This window comes from Oncorhynchus mykiss, chromosome 8 (assembly GCF_057628025.1).
Source record: "Oncorhynchus mykiss isolate SJ-2025 chromosome 8, ASM5762802v1, whole genome shotgun sequence".
NCBI lineage: Eukaryota > Metazoa > Chordata > Actinopteri > Salmoniformes > Salmonidae > Oncorhynchus > Oncorhynchus mykiss.
Window position 1 is genome coordinate 12,847,982 of NC_143029.1, and position 16,636 is coordinate 12,864,617.

Genomic DNA, 16,636 nt, shown 5'->3' on the forward strand with positions numbered 1-16,636 from the left:
TGAAACTCAAGGGGGAATATTGTCCATTGATGATATTGAAGCACTACTTCCCTCTACTGGTGGTTGTGTTAACAGCATACTTGGATTAACTTGGAAGAAAATGGAAGTAAACAGGCTGAAATGGGGAAGTACCATAAAGTCAGATAAAGGTCTTGATGAATAAAATCCGTTTGGCACGGACATTGCATTAAGGGCTTCACCATTTTAAAGTAGTCAACTGGGTGGGATTTCCCAGAGATGAAGATGTGAAGCGAGAGGATTTAGTCAAAATCTGGTTGTGTGAGATATGTACTCTTTTGTATACAGGTACAGTATATTACTTTTTAATAAACATTTTTTTATACACAAAACACACACATTCGATGTTAAAGGTCCCTTTGTAGTTTAAAATGTGCAATTCAACCTTAGAGTTTGCTGACAATTCTTAAAAATGTCCCCACAATATTTTCCTTTTAAAAAGTTAAGAAGAATTCATACAAGGTGATATCTACATTAGCCCCAATTTTAGAACACAGATGGATATTATAAAAGTGAAGTCTCTTTGATCATGATTTAGTAACGAAAAACAGGTATCCACAGAGTATAGCTAGTTTGTTTAAACGGCCGATGTGTACAAACTATTAAGAACAACCATTAGACCTAAATAGTCCACACAAAGAATTAGCAATATAGATATTCCAATAATAGCAAAATAGATATTCCAATATAGATATTCAATTAAAGTGATATAAAAGAAGTGAGATCGGCAAAAGCAGTAGAATAGAATACAGTGCATTTACAAATCATTTCACATTTCCTTGTGAAAAATAAACACGAAAAAATGGTTTGAAATATGTGGAGTTGGAAAAGCAATCAAAAACAAAACAAGTTGTGGCACTGATGTGAGACAAAGTGGACATTGCAGGTCGCACCGGGCATTTCTGAAGTTTGCTAAATCATATACAGAGCCTTCAGAAAGTATTCACACCCCTTGACTTTTTCCACATTTTGTTGTGTTACAGCCTGAATATAAAATGGAATACATTTCGATTGTGTATCACTGGCCTATTATACACACATACAATGCCTCAATGTCAAAGTGGACTAATGTTTTTAGACATTTTCACAAATAATTCAAGCTGAAATGTCAAGCTGAAATGTGTTGAGTCAATAAGTATTCAACCCCTTTGTTATGGCAAGCCTGAATAAGTTCAGGAATAAAAAATGTGCTTAACAAGTCACATAAGTTGTATGGACTCACTCTGTGTGCAATAAGGGTTAAACATGATTTTTGAATGACAACCTCATCTCTGCACCCCACGCATACATTTATCTGTAAGGTCCCTCAGTGGAGCAGCGAATTTCAAACTCAGATTGAACAACACATTGTACACCCAGTCACTACAAAGACACAGGCGTCCTTCCTAATTCAGTTGTCGGAGAGGAAGGAAACTGATCAGGTATTTCACCATGAGGCCAATGGTGATTTTAAAACCGTTACAGAGTTTAATGGGTGTGATAGGAGAAAACTGAGGATGGATCAACAACATTGTAGTAACTCCACAATATTAACCTAAATGACACAGTGAAAATAAGCAAGTCTGTACAGAATAAAAATATTCCAAAAACATGCATCCTGTTTGCAACAAGGCACCGAAGTAAAACTGAAAGAAATGTGGCAAAGAAATGAACTTTGTAGTGAATACAAAGCGTTGTTTGGGGAAAAACCAACAAAACATCTCTAAGTACCACTTGATATTTTCAAGCATGGTGGTGGCTGCATCATGTTATGGATAAACTTGTCACTAGGGATTTTTTTTTTTTTTTTGTAGGATTACAAGAAACAGAATAGAGCTAAGCACAGGCAAAATCGTAGAGAGAAAGGCTGGACAATAACCTGTTGCTGACCAAGACGACATTGAATGTTCCTGAGTGGCCTAGTTACTGTTTTGACTTAAAATCGGCTTGAAAATCTATGGCAAGACCTGAAAATGGCTGTCTAGTAATGAGCAACAACCAACTTGACAGAGCTTGAAGAATTTTTAAAAGAATGTGCAAATATTGTACAATCCAGGTGTGTAAAGCTCTAAGAGATTTACCCAGAAAGACTCGGCTGTAATCACTGCCAACGGTAATTCTAACTTGTATTGACTCAGAACTGAAAATACTTATGTAAGTGAGATATTTCTGTATTTCATTTTCAACACATTTGAAAACATGTTTTCACTTACGGTAGTTATTATGGGGTATTGTGTGTAGACGGGTGAGAAAAATAAATGTAATCCATTTTGAATTCAGGTTGTAACACAAAATGTGGAATAAGTCAAGGGGTATGAATACTTTCTGAAGGCTCTGTAAATGTGGTTCCTTAGACTCTAAACACCTCCCTGGATGTTGTAAGATCTGATCGTCTGTGCAGCACATCTGTAATGATGACCGGGAACACCTCCATCCTCAATCTCATTGTTTCAGGTACAAAGATTATTTGTACTCGTTTGTTTTTCCGGGAGTGGGATATGTCTTTCAATCCCTCTCAAGCCCCCCCTCCCTCCTCCCCTCTCTCACTGCCAGTCCTCATCCTTTTCATCTTCTGTCTCTGAAGGCACATCCTCATCACTGACCTCATCCTGTTCTCCTGCTCCATTCCCACCCCCGTTCCCATTCTGCATAACCTCTGCTGCCTCCCTGGCCCGTGCCTCCGCCTCAACCGCCCGCTGCTCCTCCTCCTCTTTGAGTTTGAGTGCGGCTTCCTTCTTCTCCCGCTCAGCGTGGCTCTTCATGTGGGCGCTGCGGCTTTTCACCTTGTAGAACACCCTGGAGGTCAAAGGTCAGATAGATACATGGACAATTGAACCCAGAGAGCTATATAGAGAGAGACCTATGGCTCCGATCGAACCTACAGCCACACAGGTGACGTTCCAGGTCACCTATTTTTTGCAGTTGTGCATCTCAGAAGATTGCTAAAGTATATCAATGTGGTTACTGAGACGTAAACTCTTCTCCAGGTGTTGTAAGGTCTAATTACCTGTGCAGCGCGACTGCAACTAAGACAACCTGAAACGCTACCAATGGCTATTGTCTCCATTGTTGCCACACTGGTCTGAGATATGTCCAGCGAACACTGATCTCTAAGAGAGATGCCTGGTTTATAATACTCTTGGTCAATCCCTGTCTTTCACCGTTTTCTTTCACTCAATTAAAAATTGGCGGGGAAAAGTATTAATGGTGGAAAATGTGTATCTTTTTGCAGATTATCTAAACATAATCTTAAAGGGACACACACACACTGACCTGCTACACTTCTTGCAGGGGAACACGCCCTCTGGGTCGCCGGGGGGCTTTGGGGGCGCTCGGCTCTTCTTCCCCGCCTCGGGACGAGGTTTTCTGGCTGCAGAGGGAAGGGTTGGATGGGGAGGACCAACCTTGTGTACAGCATCCAGGTCCCTGCACCCTAGCACTGCTCCTGTCTGGTGGACCCAACATTAAATCATTGTGTTTGTCTAGTATACCAAATCAAAATCAAATCAAATTTTATTGGTCATATACGCGTGTTAAGCAGATGTTATTACGGGTGTAGCGAAATACTTGTAATTTAAAAAAAAAGAATACTGCAAAGTTTCCTTAGAGCTAGAAGCACGGCAGCCCTCTGATGGCGCCATTTTTTCCAGAAAGTACCAATGTTGTACTGTCCTGTTGGTGAATCAGTCTGTTAAACCAGTGTTGTACTGTCCTGTTGGTGAATCAGTCTGTTAAACCAGTGTTGTACTGTCCTGTTGGTGAATCAGTCTGTTAAACCAGTGTTGTACTGTCCTGTTGGTGAATCAGTCTGTTAAACCAGTGTTGTACTGTCCTGTTGGTGAATCAGTCTGTTAAACCAGTGTTGTACTATCCTGTTGGTGAATCAGTCTGTTAAACCAGTGTTGTACTGTCCTTTTTCAGGACCCTGTCTTTCAAAGATAATTCTTAAAAATCCAAATAACTTCACAGATCTTCATTGTAAAGGGTTTAAACACAGTTTCCCATGCTTGTTCAATAAACCATAAAAATTAATGAACATTGGTCAAAGGACATATGATAGCAAGTATAAATAGATAAGGGATAGATTTAAACATGGTACAATGAGGTTTAAAAATAATTTTAAAAAAAATGTAACTTCAAGTGAAAATGAACACTTACATTGTCGTGAGCCTGTAGTGTCTGAGTAACCCTGGACTGGTTGCAATCTTGACCCCTGTCACATGACCCTTGCCACTTCCTGTCAACTTCTTCCTGACTTGGTTTTGATCCCTGAGAGCTCTGTGAAAAAGAGACAAATAATACAATAAATGGTCATCTTAATACAATTTTATTTTGTAATGTAAATATATTTTTTTACGAACTCATGAACGACTTGTTTTATAATAAACTCAGCAAAAAAAGAAACTTTTTCAGGACCCTGTCTTTCAAAGATAATTCTTCAAAATCCAAATAACTTCACAGATCTTCATTGTAAAGGGTTTAAACACTGTTTCCCATGCTTGTTCAATGAACCATAAACAATTAATGAACATGCACCTGTGGAACGGTCGTTAAGACACTAACAGCTTACAGACGGTAGGGAATTAAGGTCACAGTTATAAAAACTTAGCACACTAAAGAGGCCTTTCTACTGACTCTGAAAAACACCAAAAGAAAGATGTCCAGGGTCCCTGCTCATCTGTGTGAACGTGCCTTAGGCATGCTGCAAGGAGGCATGAGGACTGCAGATGTGGCCAGGGCAATAACTTGCAATGTCCGTACTATATTCATTCTGTTCTTGATTTCCTGCAAGACGGGAATGTCAGTGTTCTGCCATGGCCAGCAAAGAGCCCGGATCTCAATCCCATTGAACACATCATGGACCTGTTGGAATGGAGGGTGAGGTCTAGGGCCATTCCCCCCAGAAATGTCTGGAAACTTGCAGGTGCCTTGGTGAAAGAGTGGGGTAACATGTTACAGCAAGAACTGGCAAATCTGGTGCAGTCCATGAGGAGGAGATGCACTGCAGTACTTAATGCAGCTGGTGGCCACACCAGATACTGTCTGTTGATTTTGATTGACCCCCCCTTTGTTCAGGGACACATTATTGCATTTCTGTTAGTCACATGTCTGTGGAACTTGTTCAGTTTGTCTCAGTTGTTGAATCTTGTTATGTTCATACAAATATTTACACATGTTAAGTTTGCTGAAAATAAACACAGTTGACAGTGAGAGGACGTTTCTTTTTTGGCTGAGTTTATTTGTTTTCATTAACTAAAGCCTTACCTTAACATCCACTACTGCCTCTGTGTGTCTATCTGCTGGGGACTCTGCAGGTCCGTAGGTAACGCTTCCACTGTGACTGATCTTCACCTGTTTCTTATGCATGTAGTAAAACTCCACACATTGGGCCACTGTCTTTGTTTGCACCTGTATACGGATAGACAAAACACACACGCACACAGACACAAATAGACAGTTATTAAAAGGTTATTCATTTCTTATAGTATTCCCAGTGTTTGCCCAGGTGGTGCTGATTCATGCCATGTGGTAAAAGCGTCATGGCCGACATGGCCTGGTTAGAATTGAGCGTACCAGTTTCTGCACCATGAAGAAGTCCTTCCTGTAGGTAGAGATGCCTTTATTGAAGAAGCGCTTCTCTGAGGGAGTCCAACTGTCTGATCCTGGGGGGGGGGGGGATTATTCACCATTCTGTCAATGAGGCCTCACAGTGTGTGTGTGTGTGTGTGTGTGTGTGTAATTTGGAAGTGAATGAATGGCCCCCTCCATTTCCCCTTTAACAAGCACACTTTTGAGAAAGAAGCAATTGAGGAAACAAAATGTCTTCCCACCTGAGTAGTGATAGTCTGCCAGGTGGTGGCCATCAGAGAAAACGGGCTCCTTGAGCAGCAGGAACGCCAGGGTCTCCTGGGGAGAGCAACACAATTCATCACCGGTACTATCTAGTGCACTATTTTGACCAGGGGCCATAAAGGCTCTAGTAAAAAATAAAAAATAAATAAAAAAAAACACACTATAAAAAGTTAATAGGGAGCTATTTATGAAACCTGGGAGAAACTTTGCCACAGAGCGGATTATCATGGAATCACTGGGTTAAATCACTGTGTGAGTCACTCTACTCACAAGGACATTGCCCCCACACTCATGCAGACAGTGGAGGGCCAGCTCCTGATTGGTGCCACCGCCGTACAGAGCGCTGGAGCAGGCCAAGCTCATCAGGTCGTCCACTAGGGGGAAAGAGTGAGGCAATTTTGAGGTAGGAAGACAGGGAGTGGGAGGAGGTGCAGGGACAGAAAGAGAGGGTGGGGGAGAGAAAGAGAGAGAGCGGGGGAGAGAAAAAGAGAGAGCGGGGGAGAGAAAGAGAGAGAGCGGGGGAGAGAAAGAGAGAGAGCGGGTGAGAGAAAAAGAGAGAGCGGGGGAGAGAAAGAGAGAGAGCGGGTGAGAGAAAGAGAGAGAGCGGGGGAGAAAAAGAGAGAGAGCGGGGGAGAAAAAGAGAGAGAGCGGGGGAGAAAAAGAGAGAGAGCGGGGGAGAGAAAGAGAGAGAGCGGGGGAGAGAAAGAGAGAGAGCGGGGGAGAAAAAGAGAGAGAGCGGGTGAGAGAAAGAGAGAGCGGGGGAGAGAAAGAGAGAGAGCGGGGGAGAGAAAGAGAGAGAGCGGGGGAGAGAAAGAGAGAGAGCGGGGGAGAGAAAGAGAGAGAGCGGGGGAGAGAAAGAGAGAGAGCGGGGGAGAGAAAGAGAGACAGCGGGGGAGAGAAAGAGAGACAGCGGGGGAGAGAAAGAGAGAGAGCGGGGGAGAGAAAGAGAGAGCGGGGGAGAGAAAGACAAAAAAAGACACTGAAAGCAAAACGTCAACATTTTGCACTACTTCAGGACGTTACCGCCCAAGTTATTCAAATGTGCGTACTTCAACTTCCATACAACCCTTTTTAAAGTCAGCTCTGTATGCCTCACACCACAGAGCCATGCCGAGCTGAGCCGAGCCAAGATGTACTGAGCTGGCCTGACTATGCATTCAACAGAGTTTCTGGAACCACGCCAGAACAGTATGGTTCGGGTTGGCCCTATTCTGTGAAAACGGTATTAGATTACTATAGTTTTGAGTAAGAGGCAGTGTAGTTACCGGTCTCCTGCTCCGCGTGGCGTAGCAGGGACGCCTTCATGGGGAGCCAGACCAGGTCAGCCTTGTGCTGGTCCCACTGGGTCAGCGAGCGGTCACACTGCAGCTCTGGTACCTCCGCCTGGTACTGCAGGCCAATGTTAATACGCCTGGGGTGGGGAGAGGGAGGGAGGGTCGGAGGGAGGTAGATGGTGGGGAGAACGAGGGAGACAGCAAGCGGTTGGATCGAGAGAGATTGTGGGTTTGATTCCTGGGGCCACCCATATGTAAAATGTATGCATACATGACTGTAAGCCGCTATAGATAAAAGTGTCTGTTAAATGGCATATACATTATAACTGCATCATAATGCATTATACCTGAGTTCAGTGTTACAGAGGTTTGTACTCACGGTTCAAAGCTGACAGGTGTGGCGTCGGTGATCAAAGGGAGGACTGGGGGCGTGATGTCTGTAGAGCTGGCTGGAGAACACAAATTAACACAGCACCTTTAGGACGCTACCATCTGGACAGAGAGGACAGAGAAACCATCTGGACAGAGGTATATAGAACAGAGAGGACAGAGAGACCATCTGGACAGAGGTATATAGAACAGAGAGGACAGAGAAACCATCTGGACAGAGGTATTTAGAACAGAGAGGACAGAGAAAACATCTGGACAGAGGTATATAGAACAGAGAGGACAGAGACCATCTGGACAGAGATGACAGAGAAACCATCTGGACAGAGGTATATAGAACAGAGGCCAGAGAAACCATCTGGACAGAGGTATATAGAACAGAGGACAGAGAAACCATCTGGACAGAGGTATATAGAACAGAGGACAGAGAAACCATCTGGACAGAGAGGACAGAGAAACCATCTGGACAGAGGTATATAGAACAGAGGCCAGAGAAACCATCTGGACAGAGGTATATAGAACAGAGGACAGAGAAACCATCTGGACAGAGGTATATAGAACAGAGGACAGAGAAACCATCTGGACAGAGAGGACGGAGAAACCATCTGGACAGAGGTATATAGAACAGAGAGGACAGAGAAACCATCTGGACAGAGGTATATAGAACAGAGGACAGAGAAACCATCTGGACAGAGAGGACAGAGAAACCATCTGGACAGAGATATATAGAACATAGAGGACAGAGAGGACAGAGAGACCATCTGGACAGAGGTATATAGAACAGAGAGGACAGAGAAACCATCTGGACAGAGGTAGAGAGACTAGAATATAGAAGTTGATCTGATCTCAGAACACAGGAAGTCATGGGGTCATTTAACTCTGGAGGACTGTGGGAAAGTGTTCCTAATGGCACCCTATTCCCTACGTAGTGCACTGCTTTTGGCCAGGGTCCATAGGACTGGTCAAAAGTCATGCACTACATAGAGAATAGGGTGCCATTTGTGAAGCATCCTACACTTTAAGCGCTGGTTTCAATGTTCAATAGCAATTTCTCCATTGAAAATGTTTTTTTAGTCCAGGACTAGACTTAACTATTGTCTGGGAAACCAGCCCTGGACTACTGACAGGAGAAATACATTGTGACAAGGATGCATTCAGTGCATAGGAAAAGAAAGGAACAGATTTTTATTTTACGTAATAACAATAGAGGTAGGGGACAACTAGGAGACAGAGAAGAGAGAAAGAGAGAGACGGAGGGAAAGAGAGAGAACGATACAGCGAGACTTCTCGAGCTTCCGTGACAAGACTTACTGGATCGCAGAAGGCTGCGCGAGGCCGACTTGGGTGTGTTGGGTGGCGGCTGCAGGGTCTGGTTGCTGGCGGCGATGGAAGACAGGAAGGTGGAGAAGTAGAGACCAGAGCCCTCGCGCACCGGCGACAGGATGGGCGGCGGGGTGTAGGGCGGCAGGGTGAAGTGGTGGTCGGGCAGGCGGATGGGCGACCGCAGGTGGCTCTGGTAGGGAGTGATGGCGGAGTAGACTGAGGGGGCGATGAACGTAGCCGGTTTGGGTGGTGGGATGAAGAGGGGCTCGGGACGAGGCCGCCATTTGTGCTTGGCCAATTTCCCATCGTCGTCCTGACCAGCATCGCCCTCCAAGTCCTGGTTGGGTGAGATGATTGTGAGGAGTTCAGTGATATTTCAGAGAATGACAAGGACAAATAGACAAACAACCAACTGCATTGGTTCAGTGGAAGGTGGGAGGGAGATTATGACTTGTGTGGGAAGTCACCGGCCGGATGAATGAAGTCGCTAAATAATAACGTTGTGAAACCACATTGAATGTTTTTGGCCTCTACATCAAAGTGGCTCCATCGAGTCCTATTTTTTATTTGACCTTTATTTAACGAGGTAGGCCAGGTGAGAACACCTTTATTTCACGAGGTAGGCCAGGTGAGAACACCTTTATTTCACGAGGTAGGCCAGGTGAGAACACCTTTATTTAACGAGGTAGGCCAGGAGGGAACACCTTTATTTCACGAGGTAGGCCAGGTGAGAACACCTTTATTTAACGAGGTAGGCCAGGTGAGAACACCTTTATTTCACGAGGTAGGCCAGGTGAGAACACCTTTATTTAACGAGGTAGGCCAGGTGAGAACACCTTTATTTAACGAGGTAGGCCAGGTGAGAACACCTTTATTTCACGAGGTAGGCCAGGTGAGAACACCTTTATTTCACGAGGTAGGCCAGGTGAGAACACCTTTATTTAACGAGGTAGGCCAGGTGAGAACACCTTTATTTCACGAGGTAGGCCAGGTGAGAACACCTTTATTTCACGAGGTAGGCCAGGTGAGAACACCTTTATTTCACGAGGTAGGCCAGGTGAGAACACCTTTATTTCACGAGGTAGGCCAGGTGAGAACACCTTTATTTAACCAGGTAGGCCAGTTGAGAACAAGTTCTCATTTACAACTGAGACTTGGCCAAGATAAAGCAAAGCAGTGCGACAAAAATAACAACATAGAGTTACACATGAGATAAACAAACATACAGTCAATAGCACTATTGAACGATAGCACATGACAACCCAACCCATTGTGGAGTTAAGGCCTAATTTCTACATACTAAAACATGTCCCCCCAGCAGGTCATCATATCTGGGTTCAAATAGTATTTTTTTTCATATACTTTAACTGTGCTTGATCGAGCTTGCCTGGCTGGCACAACAGAACAAACAGAAAAGGGCAAACCGCACCCACCTGGAACTCCAGGCAGGCTCAAACAAACACTCAAAGTATGTGAAAGAAAGCAAATACTATTTGAACCCTAGATTGTGTTCATTAGGCACCAAAACAGAAGAAAACAGTGAGGAACTATGTGGACTTGTCCAACAAAGAACACTAAAATGCTGCAAAACATTTTTACTACGCCTAGCTTAATGAATACAACCAAGGTCTGCATGCCACAGGACCTACCTGGCTGAAGCTCTCCGAGAGGGACTTCCTCAGTGAGCGGCGGCTCGCTACAATGACCGAGGGCTTGTGTTGGGGCTGGGGTGGGAGCAGGGTGTGCTGGCCCGGAGGGCCTGTCTGACCCTGGCGCACTGGCACAGACACAGGGATAACCAGGGGCACCATACCAGCTTGTCTGCCCATAAGACCCTCCCCCTGCTGCTGGGGGGGGGGGGGGGGGGGTAGAAGAGGGGAACAACAGAGATAGAAATAAGTAGAGAAAGGAGATAATATAGATATAATATAGATAATATATATAATATAGACAATATGTAAGGGAGTAGAATAGAAAGTGGAAGTAAATATGGCAAATAGTGAACTTTCCATTCTACATGCTTGACAAATGAAATGAAACCCCCGCAGCAATTGTTCATCTCAGACTGTAGGTATGCATGTCACAGACAATTTATGGACATTGCTTAAAGGCAGTCTTCAGTGTTGCAAGATCCCGTTTCACAAATAGAATCAAGAAAGCTCTGCACACGTTGTATGAACAACCAGTTACTTAGAAGCAGCAAATGGTTACTGTCAGCTTACAAAACGTATTGAAAATCCGGTACTAGTGAAAATACACAACATTAGCAACTACATTCAAGCCAGGCCAGAGAAATACATTTGAAATCTTATTCAAATGACTACAGTAAATGCCTCAAATCTCAATTCTGCACCATTGAACTCCACCCCACACAGCCAACTCAACAAAAAAATGAAAATAAAAGAAGCTGAACCTTGGGATTGTGAATAACAGTGGTATGACTGTTTTATTAAGGCACCTGGTTGGGGAGAGAATGTGGAGGAGTGGGAGTCTGCAGGCCACAGCCCCTCCCTGGCTCAGCTGAATGGCTGGGGAGGGAGAGTCCTGAGCAGCTCCAGGCTGCAGGCCACAGCCCCTCCCTGGCTCAGCTGAATGGCTGGGGAGGGAGAGTCCTGAGCGGCTCCAGGCTGCAGGCCACAGCCCCTCCCTGGCTCAGCTGAATGGCTGGGGAGGGAGAGTCCGGAGCGGCTCCAGGCTGCAGGCTGCAGGCCACAGCCCCTCCCTGGCTCAGCTGAATGACTGGGGAGGGAGAGTCCGGAGCGGCTCCAGGCCACAGCCCCTCCCTGGCTCAGCTGAATGGCTGGGGAGGGAGAGTCCTGAGGAATGTAGAGGTGTGCAGACATGTAGCTGCTTCAACCCTCTGCACCCAGCACACACTTCCTCTCTCTGCAGTCTGCACCCAGTCTCTCTCTGCAGTCTGCACACAGCACAGTCTCTCCCTCTCTGCAGTCTGCACCCAGCACACCCAGTCTCTCTCTGCAGTCTGCACCCAGCACAGTCTCTCTCTCTCTCTGTAGCCTGCGCCCAGCACAGTCTCTCTCTCTCTCTGTAGTCTGCACCCAGCACAGTCTCTCCCTCTCTGCAGTCTGCACCCAGCACACACTTTCTCTCTCTGCAGTCTGCACCCAGTCTCCCCCCTGCAGCCTGCACCTAGCACAGTCCCTCTCTCTCTCCCCCCCTCTCTGCCGATTTATTCAATAACCAACATGTTTTGCCTTTGAAAAACAAGTCCTGAAAAAAATGCAGCTGCTTTAGTGGGTGTGCCTAAGGGAAACGTCAACATCATAAATTCCTGACAGCAAGTCTAGGAACTACTCTTTTCTCACAGAAGTACAGCATAAGGGGAAGTCCTGCACATAAAGCATGATCTTCCTCTTGGAAGAGGAACAGGGTGTTGCAGTGGTCACAGTGGCAGCAAAGTAGGGGAAAGACAATCAGTTTACCTGTCATCCGAGGAACTCATCTAAATTCAATAGTCAGGCCGCTGTGTGTGAAAATTCAGCACTTGCGGAAAGATGAAATTAGGAATATATGTATAATTATTTAACTGCATGTACTGTACAAGTGAGCGAAAATAGCAGTAGAAGTATTGTTGTCTGTTAATTTACTCCAATCAGGGGAGTGTTGGTAGGATTCAGGAGTCACATTATTACTACCTTCAGGAAATACATGAGGTATTTAATCAACATCCTTATTTCCCTGGCCCATTGTGTCGGCCTTCGCGTACAGCGACAATTCTTAACACTTGCTGTTCAGAGGTCTATGTGAATGATTGTTTTTTGAGTGTTTCTTTAAAAGGAGTCTGGCAGAGCCACACCTTTTGTATTTTGTGTTTATTGGACCGATGATAGAGAGAAAAGTTGATAGGAGGTCAATGTTAGAGCAGTGGGTCAGATTCACACCAATGCTTGCAGCAATACACAGTACATGTGATCCAGACACAGGGGCTTAGACCACTGGACTACCCTAGGCCACAATGTGAGATGAACTTGGAACAGGTTTTAGGCCTGGTTGAACTAAACAAAAGAGTGCAAACAAACCTTGGCCATCTTGGAGGAGGGCAGTGATTCCCTCTCGGAAGCCTTCTGGGCCAGAGTCTCCAAGTTGATCTCTTTCGACGCCCTCCTCCTCCGTCGCGTACTCTGGATAACCCCCCCAGTCGGCCCCTGTCTCTCCCCCCCTTCTCGTCTGGCTACCACACCGTTCTGGGGTACCTCTCTGAAGGTCTGGTTCCAGGGGGATAGTGAGGGAGGGTCCACGAGTGGTGATAGCCCATCTCTAGAGAGGCGGCGGGAGCGACGGGGGGCAGCCGGAGATGCGTCTGAGGGTGACATGGGGTCCGATGTGAGTTTTGGGGGGCAGGGGTCGGAGGATGTGCTTGATGGGTCAGCGGACGGGGTCTCTACATCCGGTGTATGTCCCTGTCCCTGAGTCTCCACAGACAGAGGCATGTCCTTCTGAGGGGTTGAGGGGCTAGCTCTAGATGGACAGTTGTCAGGGGGCTGGTTATAACTCAGGAAGTGTTGGTTTGGTTGCTGCTTTTGCTGAGACTGCGGCTGCAGTATTTCCTGCGGTGGTAAACTGTGTGGCGGTTGAAGCTGCTGCTGGTGCATTTGTTGCCGTTGCTCCTGTTGTATTTGCTGCTTGTGATACTGCTGATTCAGCTGCAGTTGGATCTGATGCTGTTGCATTTGGTGCTGGAGCTGTTGCTGCAACTGGTGCTGTTGTTGTTGTTGATGATGATGCTGCTGATGTAACTGTTGTTGCTGCTTCTGCTGTTGTTGTTGCTGCTGTTGCATCTGAAGCTGCATCAGTTGGTGTTGTTGTTGGGTTTTTGGCTGCTCGTTGTAGCTCAGGTTGGGCATGGCCTTGGTGCCCCCCTGGAACACTGGGTAGTACCCAGATGGAAGGTGCTGTTTGGTGGGTCCGAACGCCAGCTGGATGGGCTGCATCAAGGACCCTGGTTGCATGGTGGGGTGAGAGGAGGGGGCATGGGGGGGCTGAGCCTGGAGATCTACACCCTTATGGCCCTGCTGGAAGGCCTGGAGCTGGGCTTGACGCATGGCGGCTGCCGCAGCTTGCTGCCCCCACTCTAAGCCCCTAGCCTGGGCTTGAGCTTGGGTTGCCTCCCTGTAAACCTCCATGGAACCTGGAGCCTGTTTCTCTGCTGGCCCCATCTGCAGAGCAGCTCCTTCATCGTGGCTCCCTTTGGGGAAGGCCATCTGGACCCTAACGTTGTTCAAGCCGTCCATATACGGGCTAAAGTTCTGCCCCCATGAATTGGTTGGCAGGGGCCCGGAAGCATCCTGAGACCAGCCAGCGGCTTGGATGTGGTCCTGGTGCATCCATTTGACAGAGGCAGTCTGCTGATAGTGTGCACGACTTTGGGGCCCCTTCTCTGGGTTGAAGACCCCAGAGCCGTGGCCTCCAGGCTCCCCTACCCTGTGAGCAGACTCCAGAGCCGGGGGGCCCATACCGCCATAGAAGACATCCCCCGCGTGCTGCACTGTGGGCTCCTTCATGGCAGCTGCAGCCCGATGTTTGCCCCCACTCTTATCAGGGATCACTTTCTGCTGGGGAGGATGACTCATACTATAATCATCAAGCTAAAAAAATAAATAAAACAGCGGGTAAAAAAGTTGAGGTCCTTTATATATATATCCTTTATATATATCCCCAGTCACTTGAGTAAAAAACAAGGACGAGGCCAAGTGTTTCTGCCTACACTGCCTCGGTCTGGGACCGCTGTGTCCTGCTTTGTTTAACGGCGAGAACAGAGGGACTCGGGAGGAAACATAAGTCCTACAGGAAAGAGTAGAGGGCGGAGAACACACACCTCCTCCCTCAAGTCAGATCTGAAGAAGTTTGCTGCTGTTAAGGGTCACGGCGGCCCTGGATCCCCAGATGTCCCTCATTCATGTGTGGGGCCCTGAAAGATAGAGGGTGAGGGAAATGACTGGTAAAATATGTGTGAAGTAAGTTTTCAACGAGCATGTGTGCAGGACAGGCCTGTTTGCTTGGCTCAGAGGAAAGAACGAGGCTAATTATATTTAAAGTAAAATACGTTCAGAGAGCATGCACTGTACAAGTATTGTAGAAGCAAAGTATTAATAATGCTGAAATACTTCCAAATCCAATTAATATAGTGACATCACAGACACAAAAGTAGTCGTGTCGGCCCATTATTTACACACCGTAGATGTTGGTTTCGACTGTGATAATAGCAGGCAGAGACAATTTGAGGCGTGGACTTTACAGAACTGCCATTTGACAACGAGAAATACAGGAAGCGAGAGAAAACAAGTAGAGTCGCTTTCCACCCCCCTCTCGGAGCCCCCAGTCCCAGCCAATTGGATGCAAATTTCAGGCAACCTTTTGTGTTGTAGTAGAGTATTGTTGCCACACTGTTGCCTTCGAAAATTACATACAGTAACAATCTGCGCACGAGTTTATGTGCAATAAATATGGCCAGGCCACTAAAATCACATCGTGGCTTCATTAAAGTCAAACTAAACCTACAAAACACGAAGTGCATACTCCCATGGGATTGTGTTTACTATTGCAACTCCATATTTTGCGATCATGTTGATCGACAACACACGTGATATACCATTAATTAAATTAATTGACACTTACTGTTTCAATATCATTTTATGTATATGACAGCGAGTTCTACGGAGCCAATTTCCTCTGGGCCAAAGTCGAATGCATGCAGCTCCACTACGGGATCGTGCGCAACAGATAACATATACTTCGAGTTCGACAACTTTTCTTCAGGCCATTGAGTAAACAACTTGCATCGAAACCATTCAAACACGGGATTTGGGATATTTGTTGTTCAACCACAAATCCATGTAAGTACAGTGGCTACAATGTTGCACACGGTGAAATAATAACACACTTTCAGGAAAACATGTCCAGCAACTTTCTCCCCGCATCGAGTGTGTACGTACATAAACCACTGATTCCGTTGGGTATGATCAAAATGTCAAGTACATTTGGTCATTTGCGTATTTTTCATAGATCTGTCTGTCAAATGCATTGGCTCTATTGCATTCACTGATACATCAGACTACACATAGCATTTATAAATCTGTGAAGCTGCGCCAGCGCATTAAAGTTCTGAGCTCGTGAATGCTCCGCCTCACCCTTCAACCGCTCAACTGACGTCTGCTGTCCAATCCGATTGTCTGACCACGCCTATATCCATATCCTTATAAGGTTGTCCCACTGCTTGTGGCATCATCCAGTAAATTGCAGCACACCCTGACAATGAGGGGATTCGATTAATCTGGCCTGGGCGCCATGGTAGGCGTGTTTTGCACAGTTCGAAAGTTGATTTTGCATTTGTTATGAAACCGTCTGACTCCCGGGCGTGAGCCAGGTGCCCCGTTCAAAGCCGGCTCCAAACAAACATTAAGTAATTAGTCGGATTCTGTATTTTCACATGCAAAAGTGATTGAGTTTGATATATGCCGTTCCAATGAAAACTAGTTTAACAATTGTAACAGATGTGTGTTTCTGGAAGATGCTCCACGCTGCCTTGTTGACAACATGACCGAGCGGCGCAGAATACTGTTATTTTTGAGATCCTCCCTCACCGCTTTTGCCGATCCCGTCATGGGCCATGGACCGGTACCCCGCAGCTCAGCATAATCGATTCTACCCAGTGCTTCTGAGGGGGATTTCCTTCAGGGGGGCTCCCAAATGGGTCACATGTTGAAGTGTGCATGCACGGCCAAATACATGTGTCTCATTTGGGTAGTACACTAGGCAATGTCATATTTATTTAACTAGGCAAG

General features: G+C 46.1%; 1 protein-coding gene across 6 annotated transcripts; it reads right to left on the reverse strand.

The window, feature by feature from the left end:
• Positions 1–309: 309 nt before the first annotated feature.
• On the reverse strand, positions 310–16,006 carry mideasa (mitotic deacetylase associated SANT domain protein a). 6 transcript variants are annotated; one of them, XM_036984780.2, is made up of 13 exons: positions 15,471–16,006; positions 12,875–14,763; positions 10,484–10,678; positions 8,823–9,171; positions 7,504–7,573; positions 7,116–7,261; positions 6,121–6,224; positions 5,829–5,904; positions 5,572–5,660; positions 5,263–5,406; positions 4,156–4,275; positions 3,271–3,446; positions 310–2,793 (listed from the first exon to the last, which is right to left on the reverse strand). In XM_036984780.2, exons 2-13 carry the CDS (start codon positions 14,423–14,425, stop codon positions 2,541–2,543), a joined length of 3,273 nt encoding a protein of 1,090 aa, XP_036840675.2. In that variant the 5' UTR covers positions 14,426–14,763; positions 15,471–16,006; the 3' UTR covers positions 310–2,540. The 6 variants fall into 6 exon arrangements, with proteins under 6 accessions (XP_036840675.2, XP_036840673.2, XP_090098710.1 ...); XM_036984778.2 differs by having other exon boundaries at positions 10,484–10,681; XM_090242584.1 differs by having other exon boundaries at positions 10,484–10,681; positions 14,671–14,763; positions 15,471–15,812.
• Between the last annotated feature and the right edge of the window lie 630 nt (positions 16,007–16,636).

Bases quoted from the DNA above. Each gene is read 5' to 3' on its own strand.
- mideasa (XM_036984778.2), bottom strand. From the start codon at position 14,425: ATGAGTCATCCTCCCCAGCAGAAAGTGATCCCTGATAAGAGTGGGGGC. The intron at 7,574-8,822 runs GTAAGTCTTGTC...TGTGTTCTCCAG, and splicing joins GCGCAGCCTTCTGCGATCCA to CCAGCTCTACAGACATCACG. The intron at 3,447-4,155 runs GTAAGTGTTCAT...TGGGTCCACCAG, and splicing joins CACTACAGGCTCACGACAAT to ACAGGAGCAGTGCTAGGGTG.